General features: G+C 36.7%; 1 protein-coding gene across 1 annotated transcript; it reads left to right on the forward strand.

The window, feature by feature from the left end:
* Positions 1 to 3,589: 3,589 nt before the first annotated feature.
* Positions 3,590 to 8,855, forward strand: LOC109106590 (glial fibrillary acidic protein-like). The gene is made up of 11 exons (XM_042773352.1): positions 3,590 to 3,851; positions 5,010 to 5,163; positions 5,514 to 5,663; positions 5,957 to 6,076; positions 6,169 to 6,264; positions 6,339 to 6,473; positions 6,947 to 7,057; positions 7,226 to 7,336; positions 7,441 to 7,565; positions 7,705 to 8,046; positions 8,264 to 8,855. The coding sequence occupies exons 1-11, from the start codon at positions 3,628 to 3,630 to the stop codon at positions 8,349 to 8,351; spliced, it is 1,656 nt and encodes a 551-aa protein (XP_042629286.1). The 5' UTR covers positions 3,590 to 3,627; the 3' UTR covers positions 8,352 to 8,855.
* Positions 8,856 to 12,530: the final 3,675 nt, after the last annotated feature.

A 12,530-nucleotide genomic window follows, 5' to 3' on the forward strand; every position in this document is an offset into this window, starting at 1 on the left:
ATGGGTGGCAAGGCACTGTCAAAAGATCTCCGGGATGAAGTTGTGGACAGGCACAAGTCAGGAAATGGATACAAAAAATTTCGAAGGCTTTATCAATGCACAGTGAAGTCTATTATTAAGAAGTGGAAGGTATTTGATACAACACGGACCCTTTCTGGATCAGGACGTCGCTCCAAACTGGATGAAAGAGCCAGGAGGAAACTGGCTAGAGAGGCGACCAAGAGGCCTACAGCAACTCTGAAGCAGTTGCAGAAATATGACAAAGAGTGGTTATTGTTATTGTTTGACAACAATATCAAAAATTCTCCACAAATGTGGCTTGTATGGGAGGACTGCAAGAAAAAAGCCACTCCTCAAGAAAGGCCACAAACAGTCACGACTGAGCTTTGCCAAACGCACCTTTAAAGGAGCTGTATGTAAGAAATCTATTTCAATTAATCATAAAATGGCCCTGATGTGTCACTAGACATTAAGAAATCATGTTCATTTCAAATACTTATATCAATGACAACAGTAGTCTGGCCAGGATATTGTCATTTAAAAAGTGGACTTGCAGCCCTCAACTGATGTTGATGTTGTCATTTTGTGTTTTGGCCTGACGGGCCTCCCTCCACCTATCTACCAATCACGAAGTCAGTAGTGTTTCGGGATCTGTGTTGCAAGCTTTGCTGTAACCTACCCTAACTCCAGTCGGATAAAAATGTCTAATGTTACTAAATCAAAAAGACCTCGTTATAATTCAGAAATTCGTTGTGACAAAGTCCGAAATAAAACCAGAATTTGTATTGGAGATGCTTTTGAAAGATGGAGACGGCTGAAAACGGAGAAGAATTTGAACACAGACGCCAACGTTGCTAATTTTCTCCTGGACAGGTAAGATTCATCTATGTTTGGCTAACTTGTACTTGATGTCAATGGACATTTCATATATTCATGACAGTCGAACAAAGTTATTTATGTTTGTGCAAAGTAACATAACGTTAGCTCACATGGACGTATGCTAACATTAGCAATGCATCACAGGAGCCCGTTTCTCTGTCATTATGCTGAGACGCTGAGGAAAACAACATTAGCACGCCCATTATGGCAATTTGAAATGTAATTGAGACAGTAGCCTAGACTAACAGTTATCATTCTGTCTGTCACGTATGAGCATAAATCTTTACGATTATACTGTCACATACGAGCATAAATCTTTACGATTATACTGTCACATACGAGCATACATCTTTACGATTATACTGTCACATACAAGCATAAATCTTTACGATTATACTGTCACATATGAGCATAAATCTTTACGATTATACTGTCACATACGAGCATAAATCTTTACGATTATATTTAACTAATGACAATTAGTAAATTTTTTAAATACATAATTACTTATCAAAATATCTCTCATGAAGCATAAACATAATTAACAGAAAAAAAAAAAAACTTACTGTGTACGTCTGTTCGTCACTTGCCATTGGAAGCTCATTGAAGCAGCCTACGTTTCTGCTGAATCCTGCAGCTCATCTGGCAACCTCGAGTCAGGGGGTAGGGGGAGGGGATACACCGCTCTACAGTATTTTTATAGTGATTGCAGTACCAGTTTAGGCCACAATCCTACATACGGCTCCTTTAAGATTCTGAGGCAGATGAGACTAAAATTGAATTATTTGGCTTCAACACCAAATTATATGGGAACCCAATACATCTCACCATCCAAATAACAACAGCATTCCTACAGTAAAGCATGGAGGTGGTAAAATCCTGTTACGGGGTGTTTCTCTGCAGCAGGGTCTGGAGCACTTGTCAGCATAGAAGCAAAAATGGATTGGGCAAAATACCATCAAATTCTTGAGGAAAATCTGCTGCCCTCTGCCAGAAAGATGTCAATGGAAAGAAGGTTTACCTTCCAACATAACAATGTCCCAAAGCACAGAGTGGTTGAAGAAGAAAAAGGTGAATGTCCTTGCATGGCCTAGTCAGAGCTCAGACTTAAACCCCACTGAAAATCTGTGGAATGACTTGAAGACTGCAGTCCACAAATGGTCATCATAAAAATTAAGTGAACTTGAGCAAATTTAACCAAACTTGAGTGGGCAAATATTGCAAAGTTAGTAGAGACATATCTGACTAGACCAATAGACTAAAGGCTGTAATTAATGCAAAAGGTGGTTTAAAAAAATACTGACACAAGGGCCAATCCTTTTTCCAACTCTGTGATTTTTTATATATATATAACAAAAACATTAGGCAGGACAACTTTGCTATCACAGAACTAAATTACATTTTAAACTTTTAATGCCATGCATCATCTGGCTGGCACTTCATAAGCCTTTGTTACTTACTTACACATGTTTCAGGATAATCTGTGACTAATGACAACAAGAGCTGTACATGGTACTGTCATTATATAATCATAGAAGAATGTCGTACACACTTTCAGAAAATGGTACAAAATCTGTTACTGGGTCGGTAAACCTTTGTACTTTGTTTTGTCGTGAAGGTAATATCTATTATGTACTAATATAAATCCTAAAGTGTACATATTAATACCGTCACAACATTTGCACCATTTTTTTTCCTGAGAGTGCACTGTTAGTCTTAGCCATATTTGTCTTTGAGCCATATGTTTGATGTCTATGATTATAAGAATTATGTGTACCATTGGCATTAATGATGTGACAAAGCTGTCTCTCACTGGTGAATCTGAAATTAAGTCAGCACAGCAGCATAAGCGGATAAAGATAACAGTGCCTTATTATTGCCAATAAAGTCTATTGTCTTAACCAATGCTGTCATCGTTTTTTTCTGAGCTCTGCTATAGGGATGAGTGACTAATGTACTGTAATTGAATGAGATAGCAGGGGTAAAATAACGCCTGAGTGTTTGAGCTCATTTAGCCACTGTTCACATCTCATAGAGATGCAAACCCAGCCTTCCTCCCACATGCCTGGCAAATCTTAGATAGCCAGAAAGAATCTCATAAACCATATTCAGTCAGCAAAAAAAAAAAAAAAAAAAGGTTCTGTAATGATTAAAGATTAGACTATAATTCAGCTGAAACTAATACCATCTGCACCATTTTTTAGATAAAAAATACCATTCTTTAGATCCTGAATAAAGAGACTCCAAGGACTTTTGTAATTCCCACTTAAGTCCTTTAGTCATTTCAAGCGTAAATCTCAGACAGGCCATAGAAAAACACTAGTTAATTCCCTTTGTATTTCTAATTTTTACACATTCTGCCATGTAAATAGTGACCACATTAGTGTCATGTCTCACATATCAGTATCCCACTGCACAGATTGACCTTGTGACATTATTCCTTGCCCTGTCTAGAAGCTTGTAATTAAATCCCTACATATCAAACCACATCACATCACAACTGCACCTCCAGACTAATGGAGTCTTGTCTCATAATTTATCCCTCCATTCAACACCTCTCAAGACCCTGACAGATGTTTGAGTGACGGGCACAATTCCTGATGGTGCAGAGGCTCAACATTCCCATAGCATTAACTCATGTTTATAGCAGAGTATAAAATGCCTGGATCTCTGGGAGTCTGAATTTGTGAGCAGAACTTGCAAGAGGAAAATCAACACAGTAAGGCTTTAAAGTTTAGCTACTGACCCATGATGAGTCGCAGCCCAGAAAGGATCTCATCCTATCGCCGCCATTTCGAGGATGCCAGCACCTCCTCTTACCAGGTGAGGGTCAGCAGCCCTTCTCCCGTCAGACGGGATGTTGGGAGGTGCCGTTCAGCCAGCTACACCCGTAAAGCCAGCACTGTCAGCAGAAGCATGGCAGTGGGCCGGAGGACCATCTCATCCTCACGCAGTCAGCCCCTCATGACCGGGTAAGCATCGCCCATCCTGCATTCACAGATAAATAAAGGAACAATGCAGAACATCATCACATGCATTAGACTAAATGCAATATGTTAAACCTACATATTTTTTCCCACCTCAAAGTAATTAATTGTTTCTGGCATTTATAGGAGATGCTCAAAGTAAACTTTCAATAACAGAGAAAAAAATAAAACATTACAACTTACAACAATAAAAAAGTCACTAGATATATATTTTTAGACATCTGTATAGTATATTGTTACACTAAGGAAATATTTAAAGATATTTAAACATTTATCCATATATTTAATCATATTTTTTTATTAAAGAAATTTATATACATATACAACAAAATAAAAAGTATGTATTTCTATTTTGTTATACGTTTATGCATTAAAAAAAACATTAAAAAAATCTTGTATTATAAAATTAATGATACTGTAAAAATCTAAATATATATTTCAAAATGTATATATAGGCTATAAATAAAATACATAAATTTAGATAGATAGATAGATAGATAGATAGATAGATAGATAGATAGATAGATAGATAGATAGATGCACATAATTTGCATATATAACAGTTTAACAAACATATAATAAAAATATAAATTTCATGAAATTAATTATACAGTTACTTTAAATATTAGCCTAGTTTTCCGAATTTAATTAGGCCTATTCTGTTGTCTGGTGACAAATAATGTCTTTGTTAAAACAATGTTAGAACACAGTTTCTTTTTAATTATATTTATTGATCCGTTAGAAATCACACACGGCCTCTAGGAACCTTAAGCGCTCTCAATAACTGTGTGACCTAATAAAACCCAAAGTGACAAAAATGCATCTTCGCCAAATCAGCCACACGTTACTTTTCATTCACTCTTCAACTAATCTCATGGCGTTTTACCTTCGGTGATCTGACGATTTGTGCTACCCTGTAAGATTTTGCTACCTCACATTAAAACAGATGGTAGCATAATTCGATAGCGAAAAGCACTATCAGATTTTGCTTTCTACGTGATATTAATAAGGTGTGAGGCTTTATTAACATGTACAGCTACCCTTACAGTAGGATAAATACAGTGTTGGTAGCATAATCTTATAAGTAGCATTATTTGTCAGAACACCGGAATTCACGTTGTGAAAAATCTGATTTAATTGCAGTGTCGGAATGGGAGCCATCTGTCTTAGCGGAGGGCGTCCAGGGGTCGATCTCGACCAGGCTGCTGCAGAAAACCGTGAATTCCTGAACACACGAACCAGTGAGAAACAAGAGATGATACTCCTCAACGATCGACTGGCGGCATACATCGAGAAGGCAAGTACACTCACACAAAATTAGTATGCCCTTGGTGCATACACTGGATGCGATTAGATTAGAACACAATGTCAGTGATGTCAAAGCCTACATTATGAATAACATAGCCTACTGTAATTAATGTAAAAAAACAAAATAACAAAAATGCAATAATTTAATAGTGCTCTTAATGCTCTTGGAAAAAAAGCCCACTTTTAGAGGCATCTTTGGCAGCATTTGTCTGATTTGGCCACGCTTGAATGCGTCGCGCGCGCTGGCAGCGTAAAGCGCATTATTCGCACTTCTGTGGTCATACAGACAGAGCACATGACACGCATACTGTGTTTTCTTATTCTCCTGTCGCAACAAAGGTCCGATCGCTGGAGCAGCAAAACAAGTTGTTGGAGACAGAAATCGAGGCCCTAAAGAATCGATACTTAAAGCCCACCGGCCTCCGCCTGCTGTACGAGGAGCAACTCAAGGAGCTGAAGAGGCTGGCGGAGCAGATGAGGACACAGCGGGTAGCTATGATTATCTGAATGGATCCTTCGACAGATCTTAAGGATCAAATAATATTATAAAAGTCTACAATAAATGTATAATATGCAAACACCTTAACGCCTATTCGTAAAGAATTAAATTAAATTAATGATTTATAAATATATTTATGCTACACTAGCCTATTTTAAGACTTCAAAATAATGTTGTCTTGTATAAGGAACAATCAGGCGATAATTCGCAATGAGGGGAAAATAGTATCAGACTTAGACACAGTCTATACATTATATGATAATACCTCTAATTACTTTTAAAGGACCTCGCTATTGCTGCAAAGGACGCTATGGCGACTCAGCTGGAGATGATGAAGGTGAAATATGAGGAGGCCGTAGAGATGAGGAAGAAAGCCGAGCTTGATGTCGAAGCCTTCCGTCCGGTATGATTACCACCAAAGTGTCTTATAAACTTTAGTTTTAGCCGATAAGCAGAAAAAAAAAATGTTGAGATGAACATCTTTTATCGTCTCAGGATGTGGACGCCGCCACCGCCGCGCGCATTGCTTTGGAGAAGCAGCTACAAAACATGGAGGTGGAACTAGAATTCCTTCGAAGAGTACACAAAGAGGTAATTAAAAAGGAAAATAATTACATTGTCTTTGATAAGTAGAGTTTTAATTTTTCAAAACCGCACGTTTTCAGGAAATCGAAGAGCTTATGAAACAGATATATGCGGCCCACGCCACAGCAGCAGACGCTTACAGCCTCCCAGACCTCTCCAGCGCCATCCAGCAGATCCAACACCAGTATGACGATATTGCCGCGAAGAACTTACAGGTGTGGATTTTTACGTAACAAGTAATGTTTAAAATGTTTGGAATATAGGGGAGGTCTGGCAGCATTGTACTGTACACATGATATGTGAGTAGTTGGAAAATGTTATTATTTTTGCTTTAAAATTTCTCTGAATAAAATATTAAAATATGTTTATATGTGTTTTCCATTGTAAATGGAAACGTTTAAAATTAAATGTAATGGGGATTATTTTTATTATTCTATTTAGATTTTTGGGGGGAATTAAGTTTGTTTGAAAAAAACAACAACATTCTTTGTTCTTGACCTTAATTCACACAGTTATATAAACAATTTCTAAGACTTTTATTTGAAGCATAAATATGGGAATTTTCCATCCCATATTTATGCTTCCAAAAAAATAAACAAATAAATAAAAAAAAATTCATTGAGTCATGTTTAAACAAAATGTTGCAAGACTCTCTGGACTTCATATTAACAAAATAATTTTTCTGCAGGAAATGGACTCTTGGTACAAAACCAAATTTGATGATCTCAACAACAAATCGTCAAAACATGTAGACAAGGTGCGAAGCGTACGAGAGGAAATTGTAACTGCAAAGAAGGACGTAAGTATTAATGATCATTCTTAACACATGCTTAAATTGGGTAACAAATCTCTGATATGTTCATTTTATATGATTAACAAAAGTAAAAATAACATAATATTCAAAATGATTACAGTATTACTTTCATTCATTGTTTCCTCTTGTTTTAAATATTCTGCACATTTCCAGATTCAAAATAAGGAGCGAGATTTGGACTCTTTGAAAACCAAAAATGAGGCTTTAGAAGCACAGATCCGTGAGACTCAAGAAAAGTACAGAAAAGAACTGGAAGAACTCCAGGTGAGAAACCAAGTCACTTATAATCATGCTTTGGCCTACAAAGTAAAATCAGAGAAAGAAATCTGAGGATAAAAATAGTTATAATTTTTATTTATTTTTTTCAGGCAAGAATTGAGGCCTTGCAGCTTGAGCTGAAATCCTCCAAACAAAAGACAGCACTTCTCCTGCGTGAATACCAAGATCTACTTAATGTGAAGATGGCCCTCGAGATTGAAATTACCACATACAGGTGGATTTTAGATACTTGAAATACTGTTTAAATCCAAACAAATTCCAACAACTCCCAAAACGATTGTAGGTTTCAGGTTTAAAACATACCAGAATTTAAGCATTTCAAAACGTCCTTCCTTCTAAATTTTTGTTCACAGGAAGCTCATTGAGGGTGAAGACTCTCGTATTACTTCTGTGATGCAGAGCATGCAAACCATGTCCCTCATGAGCGGCAGCATAAGTGTTCATGGTGCTGGAGCGGCAGGTGTTGCAGGAATCGTTGATAGAGTGGGCGGAGGTCTTGCCGGAGGTCCTGGTGGTGGTCCAGCCACAGGTCTTGGAGGAGGCATTGCCAGTGGTCCTGCCTCAGGTCTTGGAGGTGGTAGTGGTGGAGGTCTTGTTAATGGCATCACCAGTGTGGTTGGCGGCCCAGGCACCACTGCTGACTACACTCAAGAGCAGGCTGTGGAGATGACAGAGAGGAAGACTGTGCTTATCAGGTAGCATTAAAATCAGGCTTTCTGTCAGAGCCCTAACTTAGTGGTTTGCATATGTGTTCTTTCTGTGGTGTCTGCACAAGAACTTTATATTCCTATCAAGTCATATTCCTATCCCATCCCCAAGTCATCTTTACATGTTGTTTCTTTAGAAAATAAAAAGTGTAGAATGAATGTTTCATTCCAGGCCACTTAGAATCTGCATTTCTTTCTCCCACAGAACCGTTAAAACTGAGGATGACACGCTGGAGAGCAACACACAGGAGAAATCTTATTCCATCTCTGGAGCAGCAGATGATGAAGAGTAGTGGTGTTTTCTGCTCACCAATCATGCCTTCAGATGTGTATGCCTTACAAACCAAAAATCAGCTTGTGTCTTGCATTGCTTGTCCACTACTGGAAATAAAGCTCTGAGCATTACATCTTTTTGCGGGTTTTGTTACTCCGTTGTTTGTGTATACAATCTACAACATCAACAGGTGTAACATGCAGGGCATATTATGACTGTGTTGGAGACACAGATGAGGAAGGAACAGACAGGAAAACAACGTAGGATAAAGGCAGAGAGTGTGACTGTGTCACTCCATGCTCAGTGTATCACCTCGATTCTTTGGCCAAAGGGGAATCCCATGCAAACTGTCATAAGAATGGTACTGCCACAACATGAAGTCACACTCACTATATGGCCCCATTCAATCAAAATCTGCCCTCCTCGTCTGCATCTGATCCATCCTGATCGGTTCACACTGGAACACGTCAAACACTCAAACTGTCTGGAAGTGTGAAAGACATGTGCACTGGAGTACTTAAGCATAAAACTACAGAAGCCAGACACTGTGAGCAAAAGGAAAATGTAGCTGACACAAAAGGAAGCAATATTTGTGAAAGGTGTTCTTGTGGGGCTTTTGGTTAAGGCGAGTTTACACCAAAGATGCATGAGCTAAAACTTGCAAAAGAAAATGGTCTCTACACAGCTTTCTGTGGGAATTCCCGTGAAAACAATAGCATGCATTTAGACACGATAAAGCACAGTACCCTATGCTTTTTCTTGTTTAGAATAAAATGATATGAATGCTTTTTATTTGCTTCTTAGCTGCAGTTGGTTTGAATGCCTAATTTCTAAAGAGTTTATTCAACGCCCATAAATATAGCCTAATTTATATTCATGTGGCTTTTTTTGATAATGATATTTAAGTCCGGTCAAATCAAATATGTCATGAATGTCATGTGTCATTCAATGACATATTAAAAAAAAAAAAATAAATAAATAAATAAATAAAATATATATATATATATATATATATATATATATATATATATATATATATATATATATATATATATATATGGGATAATGTAGGCTATGGGTTAAAATACATGATTTTAAAATATATATTATAAATAAAATATAGCCTATACACCACTATTCAAAAAAATGTCAGTAAGATTTTTTTAAATGGTTTTGAAACAATCTCTTCTGCTCAGTATCAAAAATACTGTTAAAACAGTAAATCTACTGTTTGAATTGAACTGCTTTCTATTTGAATATTTTATAATGTTTTTTCTTCTCATGCTAAAGCTCCATTACTCCAGGTTTAAGTGTCACATGATCCTTCAGAAATCATGCTGATCGCTGCTCAAGAAACATTTATTATTATTATTATAGCTGGCACACCACACTGACAAAAACAAGATTTAAAATTTAATAGAAATCAGAAGAGCACTAAAATAGTAACTATTTATGAAAATGAGGAGTATATGTTTCCCTTCTTTTTGCTTAGTTTTCTTTAAAGTATTTGTAAGCAAATTTGAAATATTCTCACAAAATCATGAAATATAGAAAAGGAGGGTTTACATTTCTCTCATTTGCATGTGTAAATGTGATATTTACCCACCAAAATCACCATGTCTGCTATGTCAGAAACAAAGGAAGTTCAATATATTCTCAAAAACAGGGTATTTTCTAAAACTAAGGGATAAATATTATTATTTTCCACTGAAAGCTAATTGAAAACATCCAAACAGCAAATAGGTGTTGAAAGAGTTTCAGGAATGGAAGAAGAACTAAAATCTCTAATGTAAAAATGTCCCTGTAAATATTCTAAACAGGAATTCTTATCAAGTTTCTTTAAATTTGGGGCAACAGTAATCACCAAAGCTGTAGCAATGAAAATCACCAACATGCTTAAAAACTCTGTAAATTTATGTTATTACACTTACTTTCAAATAATTTACTGTAAAAAGTACTTCACTGTCTTTTTTTGACCAATTTAATGCATCCTTGAATTAAAGTAATCTCTTAAAAATCATAAAATACATTCGAATGGTAATGTAAATATAATAACAGTCCTCATTATAAACACAAAATAATAATCAACTTGAATATTCTGGAAGACAATTAGACAAGGAAATCTAAATATTGAAGTAAGCCCATATATGACTCAAAGGCCTGCTCACATTATCATATGATTTGTGTGAATTTTAGTATGTCTGGCGACAAAAAAAAAAAAAAAAAACAAGTGAAATGCATTTATTTTCTGCATATTTTATTCATATAATTTTATAAAATACACTACACCACACTATAATTAATTATTTAGACACTATGCATATTGTTCAGCGCAAATAATTAATCAGCCTCAGTGACTTTCTGTTTAACATTGTAAGTGGTATTATCATTGTTATTATTATTAATATTAATATTCCTATCTCGCGCCAGTTCGCTAGATATTTTTTTAATTGACAGCACTGGGACAATTCAGGGTCTTGAACATATCGGGATAATCAATAGCGCCTCATTACTATTTTGGCAACGGTCATCATTTCCACAAGCTCATCCCACCCGAAACGGAGGCGCAATTAACAGCCAGTACTTGCCTTGCATTGTTTCTCTGCAGAAATCCACTGAACATTATGAAAAACCCAGAAATGTCAATCCTGGCCATTAATGAGGACCTACAGACAATCTCCAGTGATGGTTGCTGATTCATATCATTAGCATGCCTTTTGCCAGTCCTGTAATGCGCATCCCGAGCTAAAGGCGTTGAAAAATTGGTGATATGCATTACGGCATGATAAAAAAGAACGGCCTCATGCATTGCCTGCATGCGTGCTTTATCAATATAATTAGCTGAGGTTTACGTGAGTGGCCACATGACCTTTCAAAGACGGGAGCTATCCAGGGTCCTGCCAGGCCCACATACACATTTAAAGCTGCTGAAAAAGAACTTAAATGTGGTCATTAAAATCACCGTGCAAATGCAATGATGTTTTTTAAGATTTTTTATTTATTTATTGTCAGGCCTATTAAAAAATATTTCCATTCATTTTAATTTAAAAGAAATACTGAGAAAAAAAAAAACTCAAGCGTTCAAAAAGTGTAATGTCTCTTTCAAAATGAATACAATTTTCGGTTTATTAAAAATATTCTGCAGACAGCCAAATTATTCAAAATGTTTTCAATTCATGACTGAATTGAAAGAATGCCGTCAATGGAATAACTAATGATCCGTCTGTACATACCATCACACGAAACTCCCTCAGCTTATTTTTCCCAGCGTCCACTTAAATGATCTGAGGATCAAAAGAGGGCAAAAGTTGGTGCTCTCTAAAACCTGAGAAATTCTGTCACTTTTTGCATATGGTTTTAGTGCCTTAATCCCAATTAGGCCCGGCTGACACACAAAGCTATTCACTGCAAACCTCCTCTGAATACATTTGCCTAAAAATGAACTTCACAAATAGAGCTCGCGGTATAGGCGTTCGACAGCAGAGAGAATCGGATAGACTGAAGGTTCATTCTTACGCGCTCGAGTGAAAAAGGGTATGAATTTATAAGGTACACCGAAACATTTCAATTCAGACAAGTTTACATCCCATTATGCGAGGCCTTTCAACTGGGACAAGAGAGTTAAAGTTGGGGAAATTCGGTTCAAAAGGCAGAGCTAACTTTGTTCAGGCTTTGAATACTGAAACGAAGCAGCCCCTTCCTTTTGAGAGCATTTAGAAATGGGAGCACGCTTGAACAGAGTCGAATCAGTAGCCACTTATCTCGCCACTTTCTAATGCGACTTTGAATATTAGTCTGGGTTAAAATCCCAATCATGTCATCTGGTGGGACTCCCATACAAGCATAATTACTATTCAATCGCGTCACTAATGTCCCACCCGCATCCCCTATCTGCGACGCAGCTGGTCCGTCCTTTGTGAGGCTTGCACTTTCCCGCAACAAGAGCGAGTAGGTTAAGCGCATTAAAATAGGCATGTAAGATTAATATTCGTAGAAAAACATATTTTTGTTCATGTAAAATAAATGAATATAATATTAATGACAATTCTTATTATTTTTTAATTTTCCGACATTACTCTTGTCGGAAGTAGGCTATAATAGACATAGTCATGCATCCGACTAGTTGAAATCGATGTAGCCTACAAGTACAAAGAAATGTTTTTGTAAACAAAATGAGTTGTTTTCCTCATTTACAATG

This window comes from Cyprinus carpio, chromosome A16, assembly GCF_018340385.1.
Source record: "Cyprinus carpio isolate SPL01 chromosome A16, ASM1834038v1, whole genome shotgun sequence".
Classification (NCBI taxonomy): Eukaryota; Metazoa; Chordata; class Actinopteri; order Cypriniformes; family Cyprinidae; genus Cyprinus; species Cyprinus carpio.